We start from the raw sequence: 25,851 nt of genomic DNA, 5'->3' as shown, positions 1-25,851 counted from the left end.
ATCTGGCACGCAATGAAAGACAATGTCCAAATGGCTCAGATCTCAGAAAAGGTGGTCACACTTCCGTCACCAGAGAAACCAGGAAGCCCACATCCCAGAGCAGCCACGCGGCCTTGAGCGCGCACACTGCCAGGGAGCACCGGTCATTGTGGAATCTGCTCTTCAGCGTTTCCCAGCATGAGTCCTCTGGCAGGTGAGTCCACCAGAAACGGGAACTGGTAACCCCAACAGCCTGAGTCACACATCGGGGGTGGTCAGGGCAGGCATCCGGGCGCGTGGAGACCTGGACCACGTGCCACAACAGTCACACACGTCTGCATGAACCTCCTTCCTCAACAGGACGTTCAAACGGCCTCACCAGAGCTAGGGTTCAAACCCAAGGCCAGAGGGACACTGCGGATGGGGACGCCCACTCCCTAGGATCACCGTCCGCGCTGCTGTGACCCACTTCAGCTCCTGCGGGTCCCACAGACTGAAGAGAAGCCGAGTCCTGACTCTCTGCCAAGAACACACACAACTGTCTCAAGTCTCCAATGACACAAAACCTGGAAGAAACAGCTTGGGGCCCTTGAGCTCAGAAAACGGCAACCACAGGGCATACACCACACACACCACGGAGGACGGCGACCTCAGCAGGCAGACGCCAGCAGGCCCCAGGAGACCCCGAGGGTGACAGAGTCCCCAAGTGGGACGAGCGTCTGGGGACAGCCGGCACGGCGGAAGGCTGCTGTGCTGCTCTGAGGGCACGCGAGGCTGGGGCGCGCGGCCGTGGCCGGTCCTGGGGGAGCAGCAGCACCGCCCCACGGCTTGGGGCGCCCCCAGGGCTCGGCCCACGGGGAGGAGCTGGCCACGGGCACGGGGTCTGGCTCGCAGGGAGAGAAGAGCGGGGGCCTCGGCTCTGCCTCCGCCCCACGGCCCTGCCAGGGCTGCCTCCCAGGCCCTGTGTGGACCTCGGCATTGGACGTGAGGCAGGCAGCTTGGCTTGGCACGTTTCAGACCCTAGACCTCAAGACAGGAGCTCCCTGGAGGCCTCACAAAGAAGGGGCCCCAGGTCCCCCCCACCTGAGGGGGCAGGTGGCTACCTTGGGGACCAGCTGAGGTCTGGGCACGCCCAGGAGGTCACACAGGCGGTTCCGCTGGGCTCTCACGACCGGGAGCTCTGCGTCCCTGGGGAGGAGGAGGGAGAGAGCAGCGTCAGCCGCAGAACAGTCCACGGGGTTAAACCCGCCCAGATCTCGAGACTCTCACTACACTTCCTGTCGGGAGTGCAGAAACCCCAAGGCACCTGAGACGAGGCAGAAATCAGGGAAAAGGACGCCGCACCCCAGAACCTACACCCTGATGAGCCCGGCCCAGGTGGGACACCTGCACGAGGCTTCGCTCCTGAGCCCGTTCTCGGGAAACTGCAGAGGATGAGCCCTGCGAGGGGCACTCGGCCCCCCAACAGCCCAACCCGGGGACCGGCGACAGGAGATGCTGAGACAGTGGGGCGTGCGGGCTGGCACACAGGTTTTATCCCATGAGTTTCAAGTTTTATTTGACTTTTAAAGCTGTTATAACTTTCATTAAGAATAAAAATTAAATTTAGCCACACCATGAAGAAGACTGGGCATGTTTTTTTGTAATAAGAAAAAATGAGTTATCTTTAAATACTCCGGAATTTTTTAACAGAAAGGGATTAAATTATGGGGGAAGAGGCCCCTCTCCACCCTGAACTGTGACAGGAGGAAGGCAGGCGTGGGGAACTCAGGGGGGACCCTGGGACCCACTGGGCGCTGGTGGTTTCACCTCACCCTCCCTTCACTGTCCTCTTCAAGCTGGTTACTTTAGAGTCTGATGTAGGACGTGCCTCCGTGCTTTTACAGCTGACAAAATAACAGAAAAACGTGTCCCATCGCAGAGCAGAGGCATCCACGTCCCCTGAGGCCATATTTTCTGCTCTGGAATTTTCGAGGGGCCTGCAAGATGTTCACCAGAACGCCCTCCTGCTGGAGGCCAAGTGTCTCCCTAGAAAACCTCAACAAGGCCCTAAAACCAGAGGCCCTTTTCTGTCCTTTAGGCCACAGTGACTCGCGTCCAAGCAGGGGAGCTTGGCCGTCAGGCCAGGGGCTGGAGCTGCATCAGCGCGAGGTCTGTGCAGGACTCAGCCCTGGTGGGAAAGCCACGGCTGAGGGAAGCGCCTGTGAGTACGCTACGCGCGTCCTCTCCCGCGTGAGCAGGGGGCACTGACCCTGGCGGAACCCAGTCCTGGGCGCCCCTCATCCCTGGTGCGTGAGTGGGCGGCTACCTAAAGAACGTCCAGACTTTGGTCCTCTCTCCAAAACGGGGGTGAGGAGAGTGGTCGTGTACCAGTGCCTCCGTGTGCGTACGCGCGTGTGTGAGCACGCGTGCACGTGAGTATACGCGGTGCCTGGAACGGGACAGGCGTCACTCCCGTGCTCGTCACCGCTCGGTGCCGCCCACTGGACCCGTGCTCACGGGCCACCCCTTTCCCTGCTTCTCCATCAGCCCCCTCACCCCCACTCAACACCCCTCTTTCAAACCTGCCACCCAAACCCATCGAGAGCCAAGGAGCCAACAGCGATGGCAGGAAATTGTGCCTAAAACAAACCTGGAGATGCAGCTTGGAACAAGGGGTGCCCCTGGCTGCCTGGGAGAGAAGTGGGTGTCTGGGGTGGGAGGGAGGGAAACTTATTCTTCCTGGTTCCCTCAGTCTGGTTTTTGAACTTGTTCACGCGTGGCCTTTTCCACCCACAGAGAGCACAGCCCTCCTCTGAGACAGGTCTGGACCCAGGCGCTCCTGCTGCAGCCACTCAACACCCTTCCGCTCCTTAGGGGCCACGGCTGACACACGTGGTGCATCCCCACGGAAGGAGAAACTACCTGTCACACTGCACACTTCCCTGCATTTCTCACTCTATGGTTCGTGGGGCAGGAACTGCTGTTCTCGAGTGATTTCAATCCCCGTGAACTGCAGAAACAGCCGCACCAGCACCCAGCAGCGCCCAGAGCCGTGCCACGATCAGTGGAAAAGCACCACAGAGAAATAGGTCAGCCTCTAATCCATCAGTGCTCAGAACAACCCAGCTTTTCACTTACAAAAACTGTATTTGGGAAAAAATAATTTCACTTTGAAAATCTTCCGTTTTAAACTAAATACCCATGGAGGCGCCCCCTCCTCTCCTGTCCGGCAGCCTAGCCCCTTGTGGGTGAGGGAGTGAGCCTGAGCTACAGAAATGCGGACATGTGGGTGAGGAGAGGGCAGTTACGAACACCACTGCCTCCTCATGAAACCAGAGCTGAGGCCGAGGGCTGGAGCCCGTCTTTCCTCTTCCCTCTGGAGGGTTTTGGGAGGGACCACAAACAGGCTCTGGGAGTCCCGCTCACGGCGGTGCCACACCTGCTGCGCTCCCGGGAGAAGGCAAGAGCCCACACTCACCAGGCCGTGCCGCTGAGCACAGCCATGACCTCATCCAGGACATCCATGGCCACCACGTCGTAGGTCAGCACCATCTCGTACACCTCGCTGGCCGTGTGCTTCCGGATCTGGCGGGACAGCGCGAGTTGGTGGGAGGGGAAGGCCCGCGACAGAGAGCTGAGCTGAGAGGACCCTGCCCGGAAGTGGGGACACGGGGCCGGGTACATCCCAGGGGCCCAGAGTCCAAGTAAAACAGGAAAGGCTGTCTGGGCAGATGGTTAAGAGGAGCTGACCTTGGACCCCGGCTCAGGAGACTGTGGCCACAACCGACGTGTGACCACAAGGTGCGTTCCGCCAGGGCCGCTCCGTCCCCTGCGGTCCCCCAGCAGCCCTGGGGGAGGAGCTGCTAACAGGCCAGGCTGTGTCGTTCTAACTGAAATGCTTCATTAAAAACTGCGCAGATGCAGAGAATGGACTGGAGAACTCGAGGTTTGGGAGGGGGCGGGGGTGAAGGGGAAGCTGAGACGAAGCAAGAGAGTAGCACAGACATATATATACTACCAACTGTAAAGTAGATAGCCAGTGGGAAGTTGTTGTATAACAAAGGGAGTTCAACTTGAGGATGGAAGATGCCTTAGAGGACTGGGACGGGGAGGGTGGGGGGGACTCGAGGGAGGGTGGGGGGGGGGAGTCGAGGGAGGGAGGGAATACAGGGATATGTGTATAAAAACAGATGATTGAACTTGGTGTACCCCCCCAAAAATAATAAATAAATAAAATTAAAAAAAATAAAAATAAAGGGCACCCGGCAAAGAGTAAAAAAAAAACAAAAAAAACAAAAACAAAAACAAAAAACTGGCACCTTAGAGAAATCATCTCACCTGCTTTCTTTCCTAGCTGTGCCTGGTGGGGACTCGCTTCGTGGAATAAGTGCTCTCAGAATCCCCAGGCCCACCCCCAGGGTTCCCGGCTGGTAGGTCAGGGCCTAAGAATCTGCATTTCTGATAAGGGGGGAAGGAGGTGTCCAGCGACCCCACTTTGAAAACAGCTGTGTTAGAGGAGCGTTAGAATTACTTTAGCTTTTTAGGAAAATATCACAGTTGGGTTATCTGAAGAGTATTTCTTCTGCCAAAGGAAAAGAACAGACTTCTTAGAAAACCAACCCTGGAGTGGGGGCTGTGGGGTAGGTGTTACCCCAAGTGTGGGTGGAGCCGCTCAGCTTGGGACCTTCCAGGAGCCCCTGAACCAGAGCCGAAGGGTGGAAATTACCACCCCCCCCGCCCCCAGCAGGGCCCCCAGGTGCACCTGCAGCCGGGATGTCGGGACAGGGGTCCCACTCAGTGGGGTGTTTCCCTGGCGCCCAGAACCACTGCCTGGGGCTCCAGGGACACACCTGGCCCCAGGACTTGCCCCCCAGGGGCCAAGCTCAACCATCACACTGCAGCTGCTGTGTCCACGACGCACAGGATGTCTCGCCCGCCCTGACGCGGCCCCGCCCTCCTCCGAGATCCACTTGCGCCAATCCCAGGAAGCATCAGAGCCTAGCACCCATGTGTGGGCTGGGAGGACGCTGGCCCTGGGTGGGGCCTGGGGCTGCAGGCACTCACCACGGGGAACGGGTGGCAGAGCAGGAGGAACAGCTGCAGGAGGACCTTCTTCCTCACGTCTCCGGGGAACTGCACCAGCCCACAGAACCTGCAGGGACCCCACACTCTGGTGAGCTGAACCCCGCCCAAGCCGGCTGCCAGGATGCCCCACACCATCACGTCGCTGGGGGGGGCCCACGGGTCTGTGTGAGACAAGAAGCCCCCCCGGTGCTGCCTGGGGTGGCCCCCAGGCCTCAGGGCTGTCCCGCTGCAGGGAGGCGGCCCTGGGTTCAGCGTGCACTTTCTCTCTGCGGGTAGGAGCGTCCGGATCTCCAGAGTGTGGCGAACTGGGTCTTTTTCTGCGACGACACTGCCTGACCCAGTGCCCGCTGGCACGACCGGGGCCGCCCTGCCTCACTCTGACATCAGAAGACCCCCAACCCCGCACTCGCAGCTGCTGGGCCGGCCCCTCCCTTTACCGCCTCAGTGAGTTACTTGCAACTCACACTGCGATGCTGGAGCGCAGTTTCTGGACATCTTTGGACTTCTTGATCTCTTCCTTACAAAGTGCAAGCAGCTTCACACAAAAGGGGTGACTGGAAGGAAAGCAAATGACCCAGAGGTGGGCTTCCAGGGAGCATCTGACGATGGCGCCGCCCCCAAAGAGGAGAAGACGCGCACCAGCTTACGCCAACACCAGGGCAAGTATAGCAGGGGACAGACACCCGCTATCTCATGCACGCGACACACCACCTTCCCCACAGCCCCTCCCTGCTGCGAGCCCAGCTGACGCGTGCTGTGATGGCGCCAGGTTCAACCCAGGATCAAAGGTGGACGACCGAATCGTGACCAGGCCCAGGTCCTTGGAGGGTCAGGGAGGGACCGGAGCTGTCCTCCCCAGCTCTGCTCGGCTGAGGAGCACACGGGGCCACAGCGGCCACGACCAGTGAGGGTCCCCACAAAGTGAACACGCTTCTCTCCTGCGGAGCTGTGGCGCCAGGCCAGTGCTGGACACACAACGGGGGCTGAGGCACAGCAGCCTGAGGCCCCACACTCCCTCTTCCTGTCCACTGGCTGGAGACCGGCCAGGTGACCTGGGACACAGCCGGGGGCAGAGCCTCATCTCACCAGACCTCCAGACGAGGGGGCAGGACAGACCTCCCGCCCCAGGCGGGCAGCAAGCAGCGCCCATAGTGGCCATTTCAGGGTCAGCCTGTGACAGCAGCTCCCCTGACCCGAAATGGTCCCAGGGAAACTCTCCTGTCCTCCCAGACCAAAGGAGACCTCAGCCCCCCACCGGCACCCCTCCACCTGCCGTCCACGTGGCACCACTGTCCTCTCAGCCCACCTGCCCCTCCAGCCCCACCCCTCCCTGATCTGTCCAGCTTCTCCCCACAGCTCCTTGAAATGCTTGTCGGGGACCAAGGGACCATTATGTGGCTGAGGGCCGCAGTTGCCCCGTCCTCAGCCTACGTGACCGCTTGGCACACATTATCGATGCCCTGCTGTGACTGCTCCTCTGACTCACCTTCTTCCTGGTAGGTCTGCTTCTCCTCTGCTCCCTGTCGCCCTAACAGTGCGGCAACCCTAAACTCTGCCACAGCCCTTCACGTCTACACACCTGGCCCCCTTGTGACCTCATGGGATCAAACACCATCCGCTTTCTGAGGACTTTCCATCAAGTTCCAACCTTGAAGATCCATCTCCTCTGGACAAGATCTAATAGGCAACTTAAACCAAACATCTCTGCTATGACCTGAACGTTTGTGTCCCCAGAATTCCTATGCTGAATCTCTAATCCAAAACCTGAGGCTGTTAGGAGGTGAACAGAACACGACGTGGAGCCCACGGTGGGATCAGTGCCCTGCTGAGAGGCAACACAAGAGGTGGTCTCTCTGCCAGAGGAACACACAGTAAGAGCACGTCCCTCTGCTGATCTTGGACATCCAGCCTCCAGTCCTGGGAGGAAGGTGTTTCTGGTGTTTAACCGCCCGGGCTGTGGTATCTCTGTTACAGCACTCTGACCTGCTTAGAAGAGCCTTCCAACTGGACCTCCAGGCCTCTCTGGTCCACACCTGCTCCATCCAGCCTTCCTGTCTGAGAACCACTGCCCTCTTGCAGTGGCCAGTCCAGGAAGCCCGCAGTCACCCTCGGCTGCCTCATCCCCTCACACCCACACTGATCTGCCAGCAACCTGGTCGTTTCCAGCAACACGCCCACCGCTCTCTCCAGCTCCCCGGCTTGCGTCTCTCCTCTAAGGCAGTGCCCCCACCCCTGGACCCCGAGACTCCCTTCCAGCAGCAGCAGCTGGAGTGCCCATGGCCCCCCATCTGCAGGAGGTGAGCCTGACACTTGGGGCACTGCTTTCTCCTACCATTTTATTTTGAAATTTTCAAACCAGGAAAATAGGTTAAGATCTGAAACAGAGTATTCAGTAAGCACAGTCGTGCAGTGTACACAAGGATCGCATCCCACAGCCAGCGGGCGTACCCCAGGAACGCAAAGGTCGCTCTGACGGTAGGATAAGAAACGCTGTGATGCACCATCAGCAGATCAGAGGGGAAACGCCTTTGATGGTATTCAGTTAAAAGAGCACCTGAGTCTCGGCAAAGATGGAGCAACAGGGACTAGATCCACTCCCACCTGGAAAAACTAAATGTGAACTAAACTCACAGGATAGCAGGCTGCAAAGGACGGTGACCACTGAGGCCTGGGAGGCAAAGGAGGTAAGTCTGCAACTGCCCAGCTTCCTGCCGGCGGAGGGGACGCAGAGGGGACACAGAAGGGACCTGGGCAGAACCTGGTGCCACCCTGAGTTTTCGGTTTGCCACGGTTTGCAGGGCAGAGGGCCCCCAAAGATTCACTCAAGCCCTGGTCAGTGCAAGGACACTGTCCCAGGCTGGGGAAGAACCCCCAGGAAGATAACACACAACGACTGTCACCACCAGCTGAGCAGGAAGCTCTGAGATCAAATGGCCAAGAGCAGAGACCTGAGAAGCGGGAGAAAATTAACCCCAGGGCACCAGAGCCACGGACAGGGAGCCCGACGGATGGGCGGCCACGTGCCTGTGCGCGGCGGCCGAGGAGCCCTGAGCACTGCAGGGGAGGGAAGCCGCCTCTCAGACCTGCTCCCTGTACCCACACCCCCCCGGCCTCCCCGCGGCCCTGCTGTCTGGGGTGGGCCCTCCACCTGGACCAGATCCCAGCACCGTGACCATCACAGGCCTTCTGCAATCCCCACGCATCCTGCCCACCATCCACAGCGGAACGGACGGCAGGCCCCCGTCAGAGGGATGCCTCAGTGCTCTGTTTCCGCCTGGACAGCAGGGGCCCCTACTCCACGCAGGAGCAGCCAATGCTTCTTGGTGGCACTTGCACTGTGTACAAAAACTGACCCTGAACGCACTAGAAAACTGTCTCCTCGAAGTCTGACCTCTGGATCTGATCAACTGTTCTCTAAAAGGAGAGCTACAAGGAGTAACCAGTAAAGCAGCACTGAACACAGAAAACAACGAACACTTACTTCTCCTCGGTGGTGAAGATGTCAAAGCATCTGTTGGCCAGCATCTGATCCAGCGTTTTTAGCAGAGGCACAGACACCCTGGGGGAGGAGACGTGTGAGACGCCAAGTGTCAGAACACAGCGGAAGGGGAGACCTGGGCACGTGGGATACTCAGTGCTGCTGGGTTGAGGGCTTTCCCTGGATGGCGGTCAACTCAACCCCAACCAGAATCCTGGCAGGACGTGTGCAGAAAACGACAAGCCAATCCTACAGTCTATATGGAAACACACAGGATGAAGAAAAGCTCAAACAGCTATGGGAAGAAAGGACAAAGCTGGAGGACTAGCACTGCTTAATTTACATAATTGTGGCAAAGTGCAAGTGATCAAAACCGTGTGACCCTGGTGTGAAGACAAGCAAATATGTCAAGGAACAGAAAAGTCCCAAACTGGGCTGCACAGTCACAACTTCTGACGGTGACACAAAAGCAACACAGTGGGAAGGTCAGTCTCTCCCACATGTGGAGCAACTGGGCGTCCACAGGCAGAACCAGGACACGGACCTGGACCTGTAGCTCGCGTCGCACACAAACCAACCCAGAATGGACCTGAGGTCTGAGTGGAACACTCGAACTGTGAAACGTCCAGGAGAAAACCTAAGAGAAGGTCTTTGTAGCCTTGAGTTCGGCAGAAATTTCTTAGATATGACACAAAAAGCACAATCTATAAAAGAACAAACGGACAAACAAGTTTATCAAAATGTAAAATATTTATTCTTAACAGAGAGACTGTTAAGAGTGTGGAACATTAGCTAGAGGCTGGGAGGAAACAGCTGCAAATCACATCTCACAAAGGACTTGTCCAGTATGTATAAGATAATCTCGAAACCCAGCAGCAAGGGAAAAAAGAGGCACCTACTTAAAAAATGGGCAAAAGATCTGAACAGACATCTGACCAAAGAGGCTATGCAGACAGCACACAAGAGCCCAAGAAGATGCCCGGCACCCTCAGTCAGAAGGGAAACTCGAATTACAGCCACGAGACACCACGCCCCGTCGGACTGGCTAAAATGAAAGGACTGACCACATCAGCTGTGGTGAGGACATGGGCACCCAGAATCAAGATGCCATGAGTGGGACAAGAGTAGGAAACGGTGTGGCCACTTCAGAAAACAGGCAGTTTTAAATATTCACCTGCCCCGTGATCCCAGCCAGTCTACTCCTCAGCATCCACCCAAGGGCAAAGGAAAGACACGTCCACACAAAGGCTTGTGCGTGAACGTTCGTCACAGCTTCACCTGCAACTGCCTCAACCTGGAAACAACCGGATGCCCACCCACAGGTGAACAGACTGTGATGTCACCACACAACAGAACACCACCCAGCATGGAAAAGGGTGACTCTAAAAGAAACATGCTGGATGCGAGAAGCCAGGCACTAAAAGGGCACACACTGCACAACCTCACTTACGTGATGTCCTGGAAAATGCCAACTACGCTGCGGTGACAGAAGGCAGATCAGGGGTTGCCTTGGGGCTGGGGGGCCACTAGGGACTGGGGTGGGGTTAGGAGGGGCAGGAGGCAACTGTGGGTGACAGATGTGCTCAGTGTCTTGATTGTTTCATGGTTGTTGACATGAGTCAGAACTTCTCAGACTGTACACTTTACATGCATCTCGTTATGTGCAGCCTCCATAGAGCTGCTCACGGGAAGAGCCAAGAGCACTGGGCTGAGTTCCTATTTGCTAAGAGCTGTCTGTGGGTCCCCGGGACAGGACAAGGGCCTGCATGAGGGGACCTGCAGCCATGCTGTGATGACTAGGGTCCCAGATGCCCCGGGAATAGCTGAGAACTCAGCCCAGGAACAGCCCTCTCAGAAGGTGCAGGCAACACCCCCAATTCTGAGGTCAGGGCTTTTGGGTCTACACTCCATCTTCTTGGAAAAGCAGTTAACAAAATGCTACAGCAGGGCTTCCTAGGTGGCGCAGTGGTTGAGAATCCGCCTGCCAATGCAGGGGACACAGGTTTGATCCCTGATCCAGGAAGATCCCACGTGCCACAGAGCAACTAAGCACATATGCCACAACTATTGAGCCTGTGCTTTAGAGCCCGTGAGCCACAACTACTGAGCCCATGTGCCACAACTACTGAAGCCTGCGTGCCTAGAGCCCATGCTCTGCAACAAGAGAAGCCATGGCAATGAGGAGCCCGTGCACCACAATGAAGAGTAGCCCCAACTCACTGCAACTAAAAAGAAAGCCCGCACACAGCAAAAAAGACCCAACACAGCCAATAAATAAATAAATTTATAAAAAATAAAATGTTATCTTTAAAAAAAAATGCTATAGGAAAAACATTTAGAAAACAGGGCACATTCCAATCCTGGCAGGCAGAGATCTCATCTTTTCAGTGATCGTGGCTGTGTGTGAACCATGTGTCTGAACAGTGGTCATGACATGTCAGCATGTGCGACCACAGGCTAGAGTCACGTGAATTCTCCGGGCCACAGCCTCTGTCACTTTATTTACAATGTATGCAGCCGGCCCAGAGTGCAGGCTGCGAGGGGCCCGAGTGGTGACAGCTAGATCCAGATATGTGTGCTCTGGTCACGCCCTTGCCTGACTGTGCCCACCCTTCCTCCCCTCAAAACCCTGCTGGGAAATGAGACCCTGGGGATCCGAGAAACCACTGTGAAGAGCTCTGCCACTCACCTGTCATTCAGAAGGTTATCCTCAAAGACCTGCAGAAGGGTCCCACTGAAGTCCTTCAGGGCCCAAGGGTCGTTCTGAATTCCCTTCATGTACTCAAAGAGGCCCTGTGTTGAGTACCTGACCTGCAACACAGCATTCTGGTAAGGAGGACAAGACCACCCCACTCCCAGCACCGCCTGCCCCAGGGCTGGCCGTGGAGACAGACGAGAAACTAGAGCGCAAGGATCCCGCAGAGCCTGTCGAGACCAGGCGTGAGCGCGGCCACGTGCAGACACCCGAAACAGAAACGCAGCTCTGGAGGCAGCAGCACGACCCAGGCCCTCCCGCACCGTCGCTAAATGTGGAAGAAGGACCCCTTAGATGCCTGGCATGTGGCGCCCACCGCTGCTGGGGAGCAGCGGCAGAGGCGCCCCCCCTCAGGTTAACAACAAACACCGTCGCACAGCCAGCGCCCGGCTGGCGAGTCCTCGGGAAGGGGTCAGCGGAGCGAGGAAGCAGAGGCAGGCCTCCCTCCGCCAGCAGACACTGCATCATAGGACACAGAATCTGAGAGGACAGCATGTGTTAATTATGAAAGAAAAATGCACTCACAAAGCTGAGCGTGCAGCGAAAACGCACGAGAGGCAGATTTCACAACAAACTGAACAGTAAGGGAAGATATGATTACTGAAACCCCAAAAATGCAACAGTGGGAGGGAACGAGCAGACTACACCAAACTGCAGAAACTGTAGTAACTCGAAAAGCAGCATGAAGGCGAAGAGGACAGACTGTGGGCAGGAACGAGGAGAGCAGAGAATTTTCCAGAAGTGATGAAAACCACGAGTCCACAAATTCAGGAAATACCAACTCAGGGCTCAGGGCAGGGGGCGGGCGAGAGGGAGAGGGAGGGGCCCCCACAGGGGCGACAACACAACAGAATGGAGACAGTGAACCACCAAGAAAACACACACACAGGAAGAGGAGCCTGGAGGGACAGGCTGGGGACCGCGGGGCACTTGATGTGCAGGGAGGGTGAACCGAGGCCCGAGAAAAAGCCAGGGAGCTCGGGAGCCCCGTGCACCTGCAGCTGAGCTCCTGCCCCACACGCCCTCCGCTGGGTAAGGAGGAGCGCCTGCCCCGTGCACCCCACAGGCACGCTGAACCCCAGCAGAGGTTCCGGAAGGAAGGAAGGGAGGGAGGGAGGAAGGAAGGGAGGGAGGGAGGAAGGGAGGAAGGGAGGAAGGGAGGAAGGAAGGGAGGGAGGGAGGGAGGGAGGAAGGAAGCAGCGCTCCCTCTCGGGGATGCCCACTGAGACGCCTGCTCACCGTGGACTCGGTCAGGCCTCCCACGGACACGGCCAGCCCCAGCAGCACGTGGTAGCGGTAGGCAGGCAGCCCCAGGAGCTGGGCGACGCGAGGGAAGGCTTGTGACGGCGCCCCCCAGTTCACAGAGGCCACGGTGGACCTGCAAAATAGGAGCGTGAGCTGGAAGGACCACCCCACTGGAAACAGAGCTGTCCCACCGGGAACTTGGCCCTAGTACCTGGGGAAGAGCCTCTCCAGCTCCTGCCGGTGAGGCACATGGGGGATGGCGGGGCCGTCCCAGTGGAGCAGCGCTAGGAAAACACGGGCCGCGTGTGCACGGAACCGGTCGATCTTCTCACTCGCCTGCTGGGCTAAGCAGCACATGACCCGCCGGCACCTGCAAGCCCAGAGCGCAGGGTTAGCTCGGCTGGAACACAAGAGCCGGCACATGCGCCCCCTTGGCTGCAGGTTGGAATGGGATCTGCCACCCCAGAAGCCTAAGTGGGAGGTCTAGAGTGGAAGCAGTGAAGACTGATAGCGCTACCGGAAAGAAGGGGAAAGAGATGGGAGGACAGGCCTACGGGAAAGAGGGGAAAGAAATGGGAGGACAGGGCGCCTGCAGCCAGAGGAGGAAGTTGGGGGATGGGGGGGACCTTGAGGCCCCGCTCTCCTCAGGGGCCTCGGCAACAAGAGCAACAGAGAGGGCAAAGTGACCCCGGGCCAGCAAGATGCCCAGCGGCAGCCCAGTGTCCAGGGAACCAATGGGGGACAGGATGGCCAGTCTCCAGCGGCAGCAGGCACTTGGCACAGGGGCCCTGGGCTGAGAAGCTGGCTGTCCTCCAACAGGCCTGAACCCTAAGGGAGGCCTAGCCAGGAGCAGGGGCTGTGGTGTCAGAAGGGAGGCCCCAGGCAGACCCTCTCCACGCAGCAGGGAGAACAGACTCACACTGGGGCCTCGATCAGCTCTGGCTCGTCCCTCCCCAGCAGAAGAGTCAGGTCCATCAGACTCGTCATGGCGGCCTCGCGGACCCTGCAGAGACAAGGAGGGGGTGAAGAGCCAGCTTCCTGCCCCAGGTGCTACGTGACCATCAGCCACTCTTCAGGGTCGGGTTCAGACACCCTCAACCCAGGGCAAGAAACATGTAGGGGCTCGACAAAGGCCACTGGCAGCCTTTCCTTGAGAAATGTTTCTCTCACACGTTACCCTGAACAAAGACGTCTGTTTGACACCTGAAGACTGAGGGCCAGGTCCCAGCAAACTCTCTCACAAGCACACATACAGAAACAGTGCTCATTTTCTCATCAACCTTTCAACGCAAAATATACCCACTCTACAGTTCTTCCCAGCAGAAAAACTCTTAAGGGCTTTTTGGCTTTTGTATGTAGAGAAGCTCATATTGTTGCTGGCCGAACTCCAGAGTGAAAGCATCATTTTAAACGTGGGACAAAGAACACCCAGCCCAGGTCTGGACCCAGCTACAGGGACCACAGACACTGCCCCACGTCGCCAGGGCCAGTAGGTCCTATGCGCCCGGGGCGCCCACCCTCCCACCAAGGAGGGAGCACCACACGGGAGACAGCCCGCGCTGCCTGGACAGAGGCCCTGGCCCTGGGGAGGCCCAGCAGGCAGAGCACGAGTGCAGGTGTGGGGTCCTCAGAGGCACGAGCCGGACACAGGCTGGGGCTGAGGGAGCTGGGCAGGCTCGGACACCAACACAGCCACCAGCCAGCGGCTGCTCTGCACACACACACGACCCTTTGGAGGTGCCAGGGTGAGGGCAGGGCACAGGGCGGGAGGAAGGACAGAGCATCCCCTGTGGACTCTCAGCACCCACAGGGAAAGGCCGGCGCGGGCGAACAGGAGGGGCCAAAGGCTGCACACGCCCCCAGGGCCCTCACCAGCTCCTAACTGGGCAAGCACAGGGTGAGGGTCCCAAACCCCAGAGCCGGCAGCTGGGAGGACACACGTGCAGGAGGAGGGCCCCGGGAAGCCCCTCAGTCAGGGCTACAGTGTGGACAGGAGAAGGGCCAGCCAAGCCCAGCCCTGAGGACAGCAGGTGACCCACCCGCACAATAGGGGGCCTGACAAAAGGAAACTTAAATCTTGCTGCAAGGAAATTACACAACCCCAAATCCCTGCAATTTTGAACTCACAATTTCTGGATTTAGTTAAAAGTTATAAGGAATGTTTAAAAACAAAAAAGTAGACCAAGTGTTAAAATAATGAGAGAAGATGACAGAAAGAGACCCATGGGTGACATGGGTGATTGGCCTGTCTTTACAGTAACCACGAGGAACACGCTGAAGAAAAAAAACCAAAAAGATGGAAAACAAATGAAAAAGATGAAGACTTTCTACAGGAAATTAAAAAAGATAACCTCCTACAGAGAATTAGGATCTCTGGAAAAGAACCCAACACTGCAGAACTCAGATAAATCTCTGGAATTAAGGACGCACAGAGGGGACTTCCTCTGAAGGCACCACGTGCACAGCACTGGCTGAGCCTCCTCTATTCACTTTATGTTCTGCGTACTCTGGGGGCAGCCACGGTGGCAGCGACAACACCAATGAAAACCCACTGCCCTTCTGGTCTGAACTGTGCAACCAAGGGCAGGAAGTGAAGGGCTCCCCTTAAAGGGGCCTGAGAAGGGGCCCACACGTCCGTGGAGGAGCACTGCCCACAACGCCACCAGGCAGCAGACAGAAAAGCGGCCGCCCACATCAGGTGAGGTGGAGACCACGGCACTGTATTCAAAGCAGGCTCTCTGCCTGCTGCAACGCCATCAGCACCCTCTGGAAGGATGAAGCAGAACCAGAGCATCCTCAACAGAACCCTCCCGGTGTCGAGGATCTGCTCTAAGTCACACGCCACGCAAAGAAGCAGGAAGAGTGGCCCAGCGTCCAGGGCGGACACGTGAGCCCGAGCTAGTCAGAGCATCGTCACCCACACAGATCCCGTGGCCCTTGTCCCACGGAGGATGGGGAAACAAAGGGCTCAGGTGGCTGGGCTGGGGCCTCCCCGAGGACACGGCCCGGGGAGGTGCGGTGGTCCCCTTGAGAGCCCCCGTGCTCCCACCACCTGGGAGGACCCCTGGGTTCTGTCCAGCTCTAGATGCTCTGTGCAGACACACGCACGGTCCTCAGACCCCCATAGAGGCCATGCCCCAAATGCCGTCTCAGGACAAGCAGAAGGAAAGGAAAGCAGCAGGTGAGGAAAGGGAACACACCCAGTGGGTGAAAAGGCAGAAAGGCCAGCAGACACAGAAAAGGGGGAAAACCCAACCAGAAACGCTACTAGTGAAAATACAAGACAAAATTAAAGCTAACTTCTCTTCCCATCATTATAATAGACAAGCAAACCACTTTCTCCCCGTGCTTGGCCCACAGTGAGCCCCTCATCACAAAGCACATTTACACGGGGTTTTGAAGGAGAGAATGTGAATAAAAACACGTAGAAGAGCTTCCAGCATAAGTTGCAGGAGAACTTCTCAGCCTCTCCAAAATGGCAACTTGGTTTCTTATTTCTAGTAAATAGAAAAGTACTTTTCAAAACCTTGGAAAGGAGAGAAATTCTGACAAATCCAGGCAGGGCTCCGAGCACCGTGGCACCAGCCCCTTCCCTGTGCGCGGCAGACAGTGACAGAGGCCTCCTTCAGGTCAACAAGCAACTGAGGAGGTCCTCCCGAGACAGCTCTGTGCACCTCAAGTCCTGTCTCCCACCAGGCAGGAGCCAGGATAAGGGTGTGCAGCAGGACCCCTGGAAAACCACCCCGCTGCTCCCTACGCGCCTTCCCCAAAATGGCCTCAGGTCCTTCTTGCTCTGAACAGCTGCGTGGGGGCCTTGCGTGAACTTTATTCGGTAAAACTTGAGAGCGCACAACTGGGGCTTAGACGAGGGAAACACAACATTTGTATTTTATGAAGTTAATTTTTTTTTTCAGTCAAGAGGAGGATGCACACAGAAGAGACGGGGACAGAGACCCCTGCTGCCCTTGCGAATGAAAGGTCCAGGCTGGGCAGGGCTGCAGCATAAACGCCCCACCTCTGGCCCTGTTAGGACACTCCTGAGAGGAACAGGGGCACGAGGACAAGACGACCGCCTCACCATGCTCCCACGTCCCCGCGGCTGTCGGTGGTGTAATCGTTCAGACAGTCCAGCATCGTGCAGTAAATCTGGGAAACGTTCTCCCTGCACACAGCCTCGTCTGGAGTCCCTCCTGCTCTCACACCGACAGTCTGGCAAATCCTAAAATTAAAAACGTGTGAAAACATAGCTAACGTCTGTGAATCCCATGCAAGTTTTCTTGTATTTCTCATCATTCTGGCCTGATGTGCCTTTCCTGACAGGATGGCCTCAGAACAGTCCCATAACCTCGGAGGCAGGCTCAGAACCCCTGGGTTCCTCCTGACGTAATGCTGAGTGACGTTCTCCTCCAGACCACATCTCTAGTGTCCACACTTCCAGGGTGCGCAGGGGCCCGTCGGTGGCTGGTCCCTGCTACCCCGCCATCCCACAGAAGGGGCTCCACCCGGGCTCGCGGGGAAAGGGCAGCCCCTCCCGACATGCACACGTGTGACTGACGTCCGCGTCCCCTCCACATGTACCGTCCTGGGGGCCACGGTCTCCAGCGCAAAGCTCAGCCCCAGTCCCTGAGCAGGTCCCATGTCCCCAAAGCACAGAGATAAGTGTGCAGTGGGTTTAATATTTGTTATAATTATGACAAAACTGTAATGATCCTCTATGAGCTGAAATGTTTTTGGACAATCCTCTGAAGAGAGAAGAAACTAGAAAATAAAAAATGTCTGCCTCAAAGTAGATTCAGCTCCTGAGACTGGGCTTCTCACACAAACTGCCATGAACATCCCTTCATGCTTGGTCGCTGGCTTTTGAGAGAACAGCAACTTTGGGGAGGAAAACCGGCGGGGCTCACCTAGCAATTGCCTTCAAAGCGTCCCGCCTGGACTCAGCAAAGCTCACGTCCTCGGGAGAAATGTGGGTAACGGCCCTCAAGCCTGCTAGAACCTGAAAAGCAATGACAAGTCATAAACAGAACTGTCGGCCTCAAGATGAACGTACTCTCCATGCAAGTGGAGACCAGGCCTGGCGCCCTGCTGTTCCCAGAATGCAGCACAGCGTGGCCGGGGGCTGTCGGGTGGGCCACATGCCCTGAAGAACACACAGTGTGGGGCAGCGGTCCTACCTCCAGCCCTTCCCATTGCTGGGCTCCCACTGCTCCCCCCACCTCCTCCCCACCCCCCGGCGCCCAAGCAGTCTCTGCAGATCTGCCTCCTCCTCCAGGGCAAGACCCTGCACTTAAGGTCAGCCGTTCGCTTCTGCCCCTGCTTGGAGCTCAAGCACACGGCACACAAAGCGCCTGGCTTCTCGCATCTTCGACAGTTACTTCTCGAAAAGACAGTTCTGTTCTAAAAGCCAGTTGTTTCAAGTGGATAAGCCCCAGAGTAGGTTTTGGATGTTCTGTCCCCTGTCTCAGCATGTAAGCTGGTCTAGTGCCTCAGATTCCAAGATGTCCTGGGCAGGGGAAGGTGACACAGGTGAGGGGCACGTGTGTGCCAAGCACCTGGCAGCAGCGACACCTGGGAGGCGGGCTGTAGGACCATAACTGATGTTAGAGAGACAGGCCAAGGTGGCAGAGCTTAAGGGCAAGCAGACCCCCCACCTCCCGGGCCAGGCCAGAAACACAGGGCCCAGTGCTGGGGAGAAAGGGCAGCTCCCCAAGGAGGAGTCCTGGGGTGCGAGACCCAGCGCCCATCACCGTGGTCACAGGGGAGGCCTGCATTTCCAGATGAGGGAGGAGACATCCATTCTCATGCAGAAAATGCTGCGTGATGCACCACAGACAGGTAAAGGCCAAGTATGTTTCCACGCAGGCCGCAGCTCCCTCCCCAGCCTGGGAGTTGGCTCTCCCTAGTCTCCTTCAGGCCAGAATGGTAACCAGGTTCTCACAGACCATTCACGGCCCTCGGTGCTCCTGTCCCCTTTCTTACAGACACACATGATGGCTTTCAGGAATTCCTTCCACCCGCAGACCCTGCCCACATGTTTGGTCTCCCATGACGCCCCGCCACGCTCGGGCCAGCCTCACCTGCCGGAGCCGGCCCTTCAGGATGAAGGCCGGCAGGGCGCCCAAGGCCAGGGCGCAGCCACAGCGAGTCATCTCCTCAGGGCTCTGAAGTTCGGCGAGGTACTGCTTTACCAGCTCCTCTGAAAAGGAACCAGAGGGTGACCCCTGTTATCCATTATCCACAAGACACTCTCTTCACGTACATCCCAGAGCATAAGCAAACAGGGCTGAAGGAAGAAGGGAGGAGCTACTGAGGCTCCTAAAGCAGACGTATTTTCAAAGTGGTGTAAATCTAAACAGATTGAAGCCAAGAGTTTTTATTAGCTGGTTTTAAGGTTTTTGTAAGCAATCTTAATACATGACTTCACTCCTGGGAAGATAAAGCCAGGAGGGTTTTAACAGTAGCCAACATAGTCAAATTTTCATTTTTCATTCACTAAGAACACAAACACCTCCTGCAGAAATGAGGATTACCTCCTCAAAGACTGAGAGCAAACGGGGTTCCAAGCGGGACCCCCAAGCTTGGTGCTCCGCACTGCAGGGGTGCAGGGGCCGCGGCGCACAAGACACCCACAGCTGGTCGGGCAGAAACAGGCAGAGCAGTCAGCCAGGCTGAGTGAGAGCACAGGGCTGGGAACACAGACCTTCCCACACAGGAAAAGCCAGTCATGGGAACTGGAGAGTAACTGGAACAGAGGTTGTGAGAGGGAGAAATGGGAAAGGGGGCACTGAAAGGCCAGGGCGTGAGTCAAGAATTCTAGGAAGTGAAGTGGAAAAACCAGATCTGTTCCCTGAAAACGCAGCTGGAAAGGTCAAGAAAGGCCAGACACCCTCACTCTGTTACCTACCACAACCAAAGAGATTCTTGTTATCACTGCTTACATTTCAACAAAGCAGGACTTCTGTAATGTGAATGTGAAAACCTTACATCCTCACACATTAGGATAGGAAAGGAAACTGGAATTCTACTTGTACATACACTAAAGTGACATCTTTGGTGGAACTTACAATAACACACTTCAGAAGTGGCATGAAAATCTTCTTTACAATTCACTTGAGTTTTAACACAACATGTTAATTTCAGAATGTCCTTTCTTTTCATAGTCAGAGTGACATGACGTTACCCTCGTCTTATGCAAAAGGTAAAATATGACTTGATCATCCCAATTTAATGTAAAGTAACATTACAGTAGTCCCTCGATATCCAAGGGGGACTGGTTTCAGGACCCCCCAAAGGAACCAAATTCCATGGATGCGCAAGTCCCTTGTATAAAATGGCGCACACAGTGTTTGTATATAACCCACGTGCACTTCCATGCGTTTTATTTTTTTTTAACTTTTTATTTTTTAATTTTTTACAATAAACTGCATATATTTATAGTGTACAATTTGGTATCCCAATCTCCCAATTCATTACCCCCCCAACCCTTCCCGCTTTCCCCACTTGGTGTCCATGTTTGTTCTCTACATCTGTGTCTCTATTTCTGCCTTGCAAACCGGTTGATCTGTACCATTTTTCTATAGTCCACATATATGTGTTAATATACGGTATTTGTTTTTCTCTTTCTGACTCACTTCACTCTGTATGACAGTCTCTAGGTCCATCCACGTCTCTAAAAATGTCCCAGTTTCATTGCTTTTTACAGCTGAGTAACATTCCATTGTATGTATGTACCACATCTTCTTTATCCATTCATCTGTTGATGGACATTTAGGTTGCTTCCATGTCCTGGCTATTGTAAACAGTGCTGCAATGAACACTGGAGTGCATGTGTCTTTTTGAATTATGGTGTTCTCTGGGTATATGTCCAGGAGTGGGATTGCTGGGTCATACGGTAGTTCTATTTTCAGTTTTGCAAGGAACCTCCATACTGTTCTCCATAGTGGCTGTATCAATTTACATTCCCACCAGCAATGTAAGAGCATTCCTTTTTCTCCACACCCTCTCCAGCATTTACTGTTTGTCGATTTTCTGATGATGCCCATTCTCACCGGTGTGAGGTGATACCTCATTGTAGTTTTGATTTGCATTTCTCTAATAATGAGTGATGTTGAGCAGCTTTTCATGTGCCTCTTAGCCATCTGTATGTCTTCTTTGGAGAAATGCCTATTGAGGTCTTCTGCCCATTTTTTGATTAGGTTGTTGGTTTTTTTGATATTGAGCTGGATAAACTTTATATATTTTGGAGATTAGTCCTTTGCCTGTTGATTCGTTTGCAAATATTTTTTCCCATTCTGAGGGTTGTCTTTTCGTCTTGCTTATAGTTTCCTTTGCTGTGCAGAAGCTTTGAAGTTTCATTAGGTCCCACGTATTTATTTTTGTTTTTATTTCCATTATTCTAGGGGGTGGATCAAAAAAGATCTTGCTGTGATGTACGTCGAAGAGTGTTCTTGCTATGTTTTCCTCTATGAGTTCTATAGTGTCTGGCCTTACATTTAGGTCTTTTATCCATTTGGAGTTTATTTTTGTGTATGGTGTTAGGAAGTGTTCTAATTTCATTCTTTTACATGTAGCTGTCCAGTTTTCCCAGCACCACTTATTGAAGAGGCTGCCTTTTCTCCATTGTATATCCTTGCCTCCTTTGTCATAGATTAGTTGACTGTAGTTTATCTCTGGGCTTTCTATCCTGTTCCATTGATCTATATTTCTGTTTTTGTGCCAGTACCATACTGTCTTGATCACTGTAGCCTTGTAGTATAGCCTGAAGTCAGGAAGCCTGATTCCACCAACTCCGTCTTTCCTTCTCAAGATTGCTTTGGCTATTCGGGGTCTTTTGCGTTTCCATACAAATCGTAAAATTTCTTGTTCTAGTTCTGTGAAAAATGCCATTGGTAATTTGATCGGGATTGCATTGAATCTGTAAATTGCTTTCGGTAATATAGTCATTTTCACAATGTTGATTCTTCCAATCCAAGAACATGGTATGTCCCTCCATCTGTCTGTGTCATCTTTGATTTCTTTCATTAGTGTCTTATAGTTTTCTGAGTACAGGTCTTTTACCTCCTTGGTTAGGTTTATTCCTAGGTATTTTATTCTTTTTGTTGCAATGGTGAATGGGATACTTTCCTTAATTTCTCTTTCTGATCTTTCATTGTTGGTGTATAGAAATGCAAGAGATTTCTGTCTGTTAATTTTGTATCCTGCAACTTTACCAAATTCATTGATTAGCTCGAGTAGTTTTCTGGTGGCATCTTTAGGATTTTCTATGTATAGTATCATGTCATCTGCAAACAGTGACAGTTTGACTTCTTCTTTTCCAATTTGGATTCCTTTTGTTTCTTTTTCTTCTCTGACTGCTGTGGCAAGGACTTCCAAAACTATGTTGAATAACAGTGGCAAGAGTGGACAACCTTGTCTTGTTCCTGATCTTAGAGGGAATGCATCCAGTTTTTCACCATTGAGAACGCTGTTTGCTGTGGGTTTGTCATATGTGGCCTTTATTATGTTGAGGTAGGTTTCCTCTATGCCCACCTTCTGGAGAGTTTTTATCATAAATGGGTGTTGAATTTTGTCAAAAGCTTTTTCTGCATCTATTGAGATGATCATGTGGTTTTTATCCTTCAGTTTGTTAATATGGTGTTTCACACTGATTGATTTGCGTATATTAAAGAATCCTTGCATTCCAGAGATAAACCCCACTTGATCATGGTGTATGATCCTTTGCATGTGTTGCTGGATTCTGTTGGCGAGTATTTTGTTGAGGATTTTTGCATCTAAATTCATCAGTGATATTGCTGTGTAGTTCCCATGCGCTTTAAATCATCTCCAGGTGACTTGTGATACCTAACACAAGGCCAGGGCTGTGTCCGTCACTGTGAATACAATGTCCATGTTATGCAAATAGCTGCCTACACACAGCAAATTCAAATTTTACTTTTTGGAACTTTCTAGATGTGGAACCCAAAGATACAGAGAACCAGCTGTGCTGTCTTTTACGTAAAATTGCCTACGGTAAAGAGACATAGTATAACATCATTAATTTGGAAAGTCTGTAAGAAGATCAAATTACAGAATATCTTATTTTTGAAAAAATTCACAGAAAGTAGATTTAGACTACTGCATGCATGATTCTTCTATAGTTAGAATAATTTTTAAAGTGTTTCATATACTTTTGAAATAACTGTCATCATGTTCTGTAAGGTGGTATAAAGGAAAGGTATGGGGTCACATAACATGTGAATATGAAGCTTTTCAATACAAAACTAACACTCCTGGGACTTCTCTGGCTGTGCAGTGGTTAGGACTCCACACTTCCACTGCAGGGGGCATGGGTTCAATCCCTGGCTGGGAGATCTCGCATGCCATGCGGTATGGCCAAAAACACCCAAAAAAACAAACAAAAAAACACTTCTGAACTAGACCCTACAAACAGGACCACGTGATGTGTCAGATAAACTCCAGCTCAGAGGTGGCACAGGAAAGCCCAACCAATGCAATGACATGCAGCAAGGCAGCTACACTGACACTGTTCCCATGAAGAGGAAAGGAGCAAAGTATTAATACGTGAAGGACACTCACCAGGAAAGTGCTCCCGTGGGTCATACAAAATTCTAAACACACTTTACCAAGAAATAGAAAAGTCAATGAAGTAATCACTGAATGAACAGATTTCAAGGAGAAAGCGTGAAATCAGGAGAACGTGGCAGGACAGCAGAAGCAGATGACTCTGAGCTGACAGAGCCTGGGAAACGAGTGTGGAAAACAGTCACCCGATAACAAAGGACAGGCACCAAGGAACACCAGGGACAGGATGGAAGAGAGGCCTCCACAGAGACAGGGAGCTCCACAATGGTAACGGAAGCCTCCAAAGCACAAAACGGGGGAAAGCTGACTAATAACACAATTTAAGCAAACACTGCTGAAATAAGTAAGAGCTGATTCTACATGGAAAGTGGTAACATCCAGGAAAGTGGACCCTGTGTTGCCTGCAGAGAGCTCCTCTGGGCGCCAGGTGAGGTGGGACGGGCCAAGGAGGGGGCAGTGACCCCATGGCCTGGAGCCCACTCTTCCCCCCAACCCCAGGCCCCATCCACCGCCACCCCCCCCAAGCCCAGGAGGATGAGGGGCCGAACACAGGCGCCCACTCACCCTGCGCGGCGGGGTCCGCCTCCCCAGGCTCCCGGGCATGGTACGCGCTGCAGAGGGCGGCCAGGGCCGACACAGCCGCCTCCTGAAACGAAGCAGACGTGAGTGAACCTCCGGCTCCTGGACCAGGAGCAGCCGGGCGGCCATGCAGCCAGGCCAGTGACTGGGTTTGAAAGACCCAGAGGCTGGAGGATGCCATCCTTTCCAGCAGACGGGCGCGTCATCGCCGTCGCCATCCATCAGATACAGTCGTAACTTTATTATTCTCTGCACCTACTCCACCGAAGAGAACACGATTATGTCCTCCATGCAATGCACGTCTTCCAATGTGGACAGGTAATAAAATGTGGCGTTTTATTCTTTCCCAGCAGAAGTCATGAAGGAAACGTGTGTTAAACACCCAGAAGCAATGTGCAAGGCCCCCCGGTGAGCCACGCACAGGCCTTGCCTGGAGAGGAGCTGGGGTCCAGGGACGCTGGGAACAGGAGGGGCTGGACGAGGAGGAAGGGCCGACCTGAGGGCAGGGCAGCGCGGGGGTGCAAAGCGCAGGCGCGGAGCTCAGCCCCACGCAGGACGCGCAGCCCCTCCTGTCGCCTGCACGTGGGGCTGCTCACCTACGCCTTTCTCAATCATACAGACAGCAAGGGGCAAATGTTGGGTTCATGTGTTCCTCCTGTGGCTGCCCCGAACCAGGGAGCCCCAACAGAGGTGCCGGGGGAGGGATGTCCTCATACAGATCACAGGGACCATGATCACGGCTGGTACGAACCAACGGTGAAGATGTGTTCGCGAGGAGATTCTGAGGCGCTGGTCATGAACTCAAATCCAACCAGTAAAACTGCGCCGGGGCCCCGCGGGATGGCGAAGTTACGCTACAAAAGGGAGGGGCTGAAGGTTTGCTCCATTCACCCAGCAGAAACGCTGAGACACACAGGAGGCGGCGAATGACCGGAGACCAACACGTACTTTCACTCCTTCGTCCTGGACATCCGAGCCCAGTCGTTACCACTGCCCAAGGCGGTCACCTCCGCAAGGGGTGAGGGCTGCCATGCTGCTACTCCAACGCTCCCCCGTCCTGGCAGGACAGCAGTGGCCACTGGGAGAGACACACACACACACGCACGCACACACACGCACACACACACGCGGGCGTGCTGACACGATTCTGTGCGCCGTTCGCTCGCTGGCACACGAGCACCCCCGACAGAGCTTCCACCCTTAAAATTCTACAGCCCAGTAGGGCATGGAGTGTGTGGGGAAAACGTCTAGAAGGTAAACATAATTAATAAAGCCAGTAATAAAAAACTGAAATATTCTGGTCAGTAATGGCTGCATTCATTTTCCTGATCATAAATTACATAGAATTCCGAGGGCAGTTACGGTATGCGTCAATCATGTGTGTCCATAAAAGAATAAAGTGAGTCATTATTTCTACACGGCGCAGCAGCCAGAAAGCCCTCGCTCCCCACACCTTTATCCGTTGTCGAGAGTGACTTGAAACGATGTGGAGGTTTCTCAAGGTGTCGTTTATCAGCCACTGCCAACCATCTGTCAAAGAGACAAATTCATTCAGTCCGTAAAGAACATTTGTATGAAATTAAAAACAACACACAAACCTTCTTCTACCTCTCAAGTCAAAGTAGGTGGCGACCTCTAGGAGGAACCTAGAGGAAATCCGAGGTATGGTTCTCCGGGCTGAACGAAACCCTACAGACCCTCGCTCTCTCCACCTAGAGGGGGAACGTTTTCTTTCCGCTGTTGAAATGTGAACACTGTCACAATGGGGAAGTTTTTGTTCTTTTATGACACCTGCAATCTGCAGGCAGTCTTTTCCTGTACCTCTCCCCCAGACAATCTCCTCAGACTCCCACCCATAAAAACCCAAACACTCAATTCAATTTGATCCAATACTTGGAAAAAAACGCTACATCTACGCAATTCTTTTTTTTTTTTTTTTAAGTTACAGAACTTCTGAGGCTGCGGAGCAAAGGGCCAGGACAGCCCAGTGGCGGAGGGGACCTCAAGGCTTTTCTTACTGCCTCTCTGTGGCCAGGTGCCACAGAATGAGGTGAGGCTCCCAGACCTGCACAGGGGCCTGGCCGCCACTCCCGGGAGAGCCACGGCAGCTGCTGGCCCTCCCCTCGCCCTATGAGAGCCTGCCCCTCGGCCTTGCCCTGGCCATCTG

The 25,851-nt window shown here is 54.2% G+C and overlaps 1 protein-coding gene across 3 annotated transcripts in view; it reads right to left on the bottom strand.

The window, feature by feature from the left end:
- The window catches only part of TBCD (tubulin folding cofactor D), a 165,362-nt gene that overhangs the window by 2,694 nt on the left and 136,817 nt on the right, over positions 1-25,851 (bottom strand). For 2 of the 3 annotated variants that reach the window (XM_057714659.1, XM_057714660.1), the window contains 15 exons: positions 25,138-25,214; positions 23,670-23,751; positions 18,602-18,720; positions 17,429-17,520; positions 16,603-16,743; positions 13,444-13,527; positions 12,736-12,894; positions 12,519-12,657; positions 11,214-11,335; positions 8,528-8,605; positions 5,511-5,600; positions 5,026-5,113; positions 3,440-3,546; positions 1,794-1,865; positions 1,083-1,167 (listed from right to left, as the gene is read on the bottom strand). In XM_057714659.1, the coding sequence (XP_057570642.1) occupies positions 1,083-1,167; positions 1,794-1,865; positions 3,440-3,546; positions 5,026-5,113; positions 5,511-5,600; positions 8,528-8,605; positions 11,214-11,335; positions 12,519-12,657; positions 12,736-12,894; positions 13,444-13,527; positions 16,603-16,743; positions 17,429-17,520; positions 18,602-18,720; positions 23,670-23,751; positions 25,138-25,214 (1,535 nt within the window). The remainder of the gene's footprint in view (positions 1-1,082; positions 1,168-1,793; positions 1,866-3,439; positions 3,547-5,025; positions 5,114-5,510; positions 5,601-8,527; positions 8,606-11,213; positions 11,336-12,518; positions 12,658-12,735; positions 12,895-13,443; positions 13,528-16,602; positions 16,744-17,428; positions 17,521-18,601; positions 18,721-23,669; positions 23,752-25,137; positions 25,215-25,851) is intronic. The other variant, XM_057714661.1, reaches the window with a different exon arrangement.

The sequence above is a fragment of the Hippopotamus amphibius genome, chromosome 17 (genome assembly GCF_030028045.1).
Source record: "Hippopotamus amphibius kiboko isolate mHipAmp2 chromosome 17, mHipAmp2.hap2, whole genome shotgun sequence".
Lineage (NCBI taxonomy): Eukaryota > Metazoa > Chordata > Mammalia > Artiodactyla > Hippopotamidae > Hippopotamus > Hippopotamus amphibius.
The sequence above is the reverse complement of the archived record's forward strand: the minus strand, read 5'-3'. Positions and strand labels throughout refer to the sequence as shown.